A 4,410-nucleotide genomic window follows, 5' to 3' on the forward strand; every position below is an offset into this window, starting at 1 on the left:
TACTTCAAGCTTTGGAATACAACATCGTGTGTCTGTATATATGTGTAATATATATAATCTCCCTATCATTACTGTACATACAATAAAACCTCACTGATATTATTTGGGATTTTTGCAGGTGACCTGTAAATGTAATATGACCATGGAGAAGAATTTGCTGGAGGAGCATGAGGTCAGTACCTTTCCACAACTTATAGACCATTTACCTTCGATTGTGTGTTTCCCTTCTCGCATGGCAGAATGCAAGGTTTCACAAAGTGAAACAGTGCTGAGAGGTAACGTGAGCCAATGCTGCACAAATGCCTTGCGGTCGTGCGGGCGAATGCTGCACAAATGCTCTAGGGGAATGCTTTGCTAATGTTTTGAGGAAACGTAGTGCAATGTTGTATAAATGCTGTGAAGTAGGTTTGGAGGAATTATGCACTTACTCTGTGAAACAACATACGGAGATGCTGCAAAAGTGCTTTTAGGTCCAATTGGTTCAATGCTGCGCTAACGCTGTGAGGTAACTTTGGGCAACGCTGCGTGCTGTACAGTTGACCATTCAAGCAACCAGGTGTACATGCTGGAATAAAAAAAACACACAAAAATGTTTTTATTAGTTTCATCAAAACAAATGTTTATTTTGGATTCGGCCACCGGCGCATTCTGTGCATGCACGCACACCGCCATCCTGGAGGCGAGGCGTATGACCGCCACACCTGCTTGGCATCGGGTGATCTCACACGCCTGTTGCCAGCTGCAGCCCACAGTCCATTTTTATCTTCTTTTTTTTTAATCAAAATGGCTTTTTAGAAATGTCTGATTATGTTTATACATTTTCAGCCACAAAATGACACAATTAGATACATGTGAAATACTTGATCAGTAAATACGTTTACACTGTATATGATGTACTGCATTGTAGTGTAAACAGTGATTGGGATTGTCATAAGTTATCTTTTCCGTCTTGCTACCTTGGCTTATCTGTTGGTAAATGTTGCCATTTTATAGCCAGTGGAAAGTCCCAGACATCCTGCAGCAAAACAAAGTTCCAAACTGAAAGTAAAACTCTATGAGCATTGGGCCGTGTGCCGCATGGATATTTATAAAGGAAGCCAACCCTTTTTCAGCCCCCATCTTCACCTTCCTAAGAAAAATTTAAAACCTAATTTTGTTAGCAAGTAACTTAAAGTAAAGCTTCACTGAAGACATACAGGTTTATTTGATAAAGTGCAGTTTTTTTTTTTTGTTTTTTTTTAGAAAAAGAAAAAAAATTGAATGTGCTAGACAGAAAAAAATAAATCTATGAGGCTAATCTCTAAAGTGTGTAAATGTAAACCCACAATTTCTTCTTTTGTTTTTGGTATGCTTTCTATCATGGTGCACTATATAGAGTCTTCTTAAGCAAATAATTTGAGTCTTTTGCAGTCTTTTACCTGTCAGTGTCAGGCTGACAACGCTAAGCAATTGGCAGTGGCATTGTCACCCTTCTGTGTACAAACATCATTTGGTTCTGAACCTGTATTTGGTGAGACATGATACCAGACATACCGAAAAATACATTTTGGGTTTACGTACACTATAACCTCCTCTATTACTATTGTGGTGATTGTAAGGCCTCCAGTGTGATGCTAAATTATCCACAAATCTGTATAGTCATTGGGGAAATAAACAAAGGTTAGTTTTTGCTGTGTAATTTGTGATGCAATTTCTGTGTGTCACATTATATGAGAGCTAAAGCCAAACCTTCTTTTCTTTTGTCTTTAAGGGAGAACTATGAGGCGAGTGAAAATCACTCAGCCTCCTAGCTGTAGCCGATCTGTGACAATGAAACTGTCCACAGGTCGGCTCAATAGATCGGGAAGTGAGTGAACACATACCGACGCTCGATCCTGTCCCTGCAGAGAGCCGTGATTGTCACTCACGGCTCCCTGCAGGGATCCCCCCCTCCCCGTTCCTCCAGCGCTGACTGGTGGAACGGACGGGGGAGGGGGCGGGTACAGCTGGCTCTGCCTCTAGATAGGCAGAGCCAGCTGTCACTCACGCAGCTGGGTGGATCCAGACCATTTCTGGATTTGTCCCGGCTGCGGCATCTCAGTATACCGCGAGCAGTAGTTCGCGGTATACTGAGCTTTGGGTGACGGGAGGGCGCTAGTTTGTGTCCTCCCGTTACCCTAAGGAGAACTATGGGGAAAAGCCCTGACCCCATAGTTCTCCTTTTTAATCATCTTCCAATCATCAACCTGCATTTTGTGGGCTACTGCCTGCTATTTGCGGACAACGCAGAGCCGTGTTGCAGCCAGGAAAGATCCCAACAATAATTGTGTGATAATTGGCTACCCGATTGACAGCTGGCTCTGCCTTTCTAGAGCCAGAGCCAGCTGTGGTTGCCCCTTCCCTGTCTGTCACTCCATTGAGTGCTGGAGGAACAGAGAGGGGAGGGAACCGGGACTGACAGTCATTGCTCTCTGCCGGTAGAAGACCGTGAGCTGAGCAATTAGCGGTATGTGATCGCTCAGCTCTATAGAGCCTGCAGTGTCACACGCCAGCTCTAAGTATTGTGAAGAGTACATTTTACTTTCCCAATAGTTCTCCTTTTAACAATGTTATAAGACAATTTCTATGTGGTGTTGCACCAGCCATTTCAAATGTGGAGCCTTCCTGTTGACTATACTGTATGGAAGTCCCATTCCCATTAGCCAGAAATGGCAAACCTGGCATCACCGTTGAGCTATTCTAAGTTAAAGGCATTCCTAATCTAAGCATATAAACTGACACCACCTAGACTTGATAAAAAGGTCAGGAAGAGGTTCGCTGGAAGGCTCCCCAAGAAGCTGATGTATCAAAACTAGAAATAAGTGATTGGTCCAAAAACAGAGCTGTTCCACACAAGCAAGTTCCCAGTTATCTTCCCTCCGAAGAAAAGAAAGGTAATTGCTTCTGTTTTGATAAATTAGCCCATGTTACTGCAAGGAAACACAGCATGCTTTCAAATGGTATAAGTAATGTAACTTATTTGACAGTAAAACACTATGATTAGAAGAAGCCATGTTTATTCTGTTCCCCAAATAAGAACTCTTACCCTAGAGGAGCCAATCAGATTTAAGTGTTCATTTTTTTCAGCTGTCATTTCATAATGCAGTCCCAGCTGGTCTGGTTGCTTTGGTGCAGTTGGGATTGTAAACGCTTTGATAAATGAGGCCAATTATGCTAAAAACGGTTCTAGGATTATACAGAACTTTATCATACTCCAATGTGATTTCTTTTTGTAGAACTCTGCTTGTCCCCTTCGCTTAATAAAATGCCAGTTTTGTGAGCTGGAGCTGGCCTGTAAAAAACTTGGAGAACACGAGGAGTATTGTGGAGCTCGGACGGAGCGCTGCGAGAAGTGTGGATCCAGTGTCATGACCAAAGACCTAATGGACCATCCTACTGTGTGCGGCAAAATACCTGAACCAAAAAATAAATATCCCGAGTACGAAGGCGCATGGTTTGACGACCTGCAACATAGGAACTATTTTACAGATGATATGTTTTCTCGAATGCCTAAACACGTGCCCAGTAGATTTTATGGGCGCTCTGTGTTAACACGATCCCTAAAGACATCCAATGAGGAAGCGGAACGAAACAAGAGGAGAGAGCAGAACAGAGGTGAGTTTCTTGGCTATCCGTTACAAACCTTTGAACTATCTGCTTCTCATCAAATATAAATGATGTGACATCAATTGTTTGTATCTGTTGCCTCAGGTCTGTCATTCTTCATTATCAATGCTCATAGTAAACAATCGGGGAAATAAGAGCACAGTTCTGTTGATTTTATGTTCTGTTTTCCAAAGGACTTCTTTAACCTCCGCTTTGGTTAATGAGACCCCAATAATATGCCGTACACATTGTAATGCATTTGATTTTTGTAAATGGAGACCAATACTATCATCCCATTACATTTTTGGTGTGATAATGTTCTCGCTTCTAGTAATGCCATAACAGAATCATTGACACAGACAAAATTGTATAGCAATGAACATCAGAAACGAGTCAGAATTTCTTATCGCTACACTTGTTTGAGGACAGTGACTCCAAAGGTTCTGGAGTTTTATTACTTACTATGATATCCAAGCAAGGGGCATTTTCATAAGGAGATGTCATGAATGGCAGACTGTGAACCTTTTTTAATGTAATATTTCTATTCGGTTTTGGGACTTAGGTTTAGGCTAAAGAGTCAATTGGTCACCATTTTTCTGAAGGGATATGACATTTTTGGAAAAATCAGTAATTTTCCGGGTGTGATAAGTGTATTGCCTGCGTTTCAAAAATTAATTTTCACAAATTTCTGATGCTGATACTCTTGTGCCAAAAAAACCAAGCCACTACCCCTGTTTAATCACAACTGATCCTCACATGTCCCTCCCTTCTCCACTGATCACTGGA

General features: G+C 41.8%; 1 protein-coding gene across 1 annotated transcript in view; it reads left to right on the forward strand.

Annotated features, from left to right (window-relative positions):
* Positions 1-4,410, forward strand: part of TRAFD1 (TRAF-type zinc finger domain containing 1) — a 20,690-nt gene that overhangs the window by 6,257 nt on the left and 10,023 nt on the right. Inside the window, exons 3-4 of the mRNA XM_018569710.1 lie at positions 119-172; positions 3,255-3,633. Of these exons, the coding sequence (XP_018425212.1) occupies positions 119-172; positions 3,255-3,633 (433 nt within the window). The remainder of the gene's footprint in view (positions 1-118; positions 173-3,254; positions 3,634-4,410) is intronic.

Source organism: Nanorana parkeri, unplaced genomic scaffold, assembly GCF_000935625.1.
Source record: "Nanorana parkeri isolate BGI_ZX_2015 unplaced genomic scaffold, ASM93562v1 scaffold1381, whole genome shotgun sequence".
Classification (NCBI taxonomy): Eukaryota; Metazoa; Chordata; class Amphibia; order Anura; family Dicroglossidae; genus Nanorana; species Nanorana parkeri.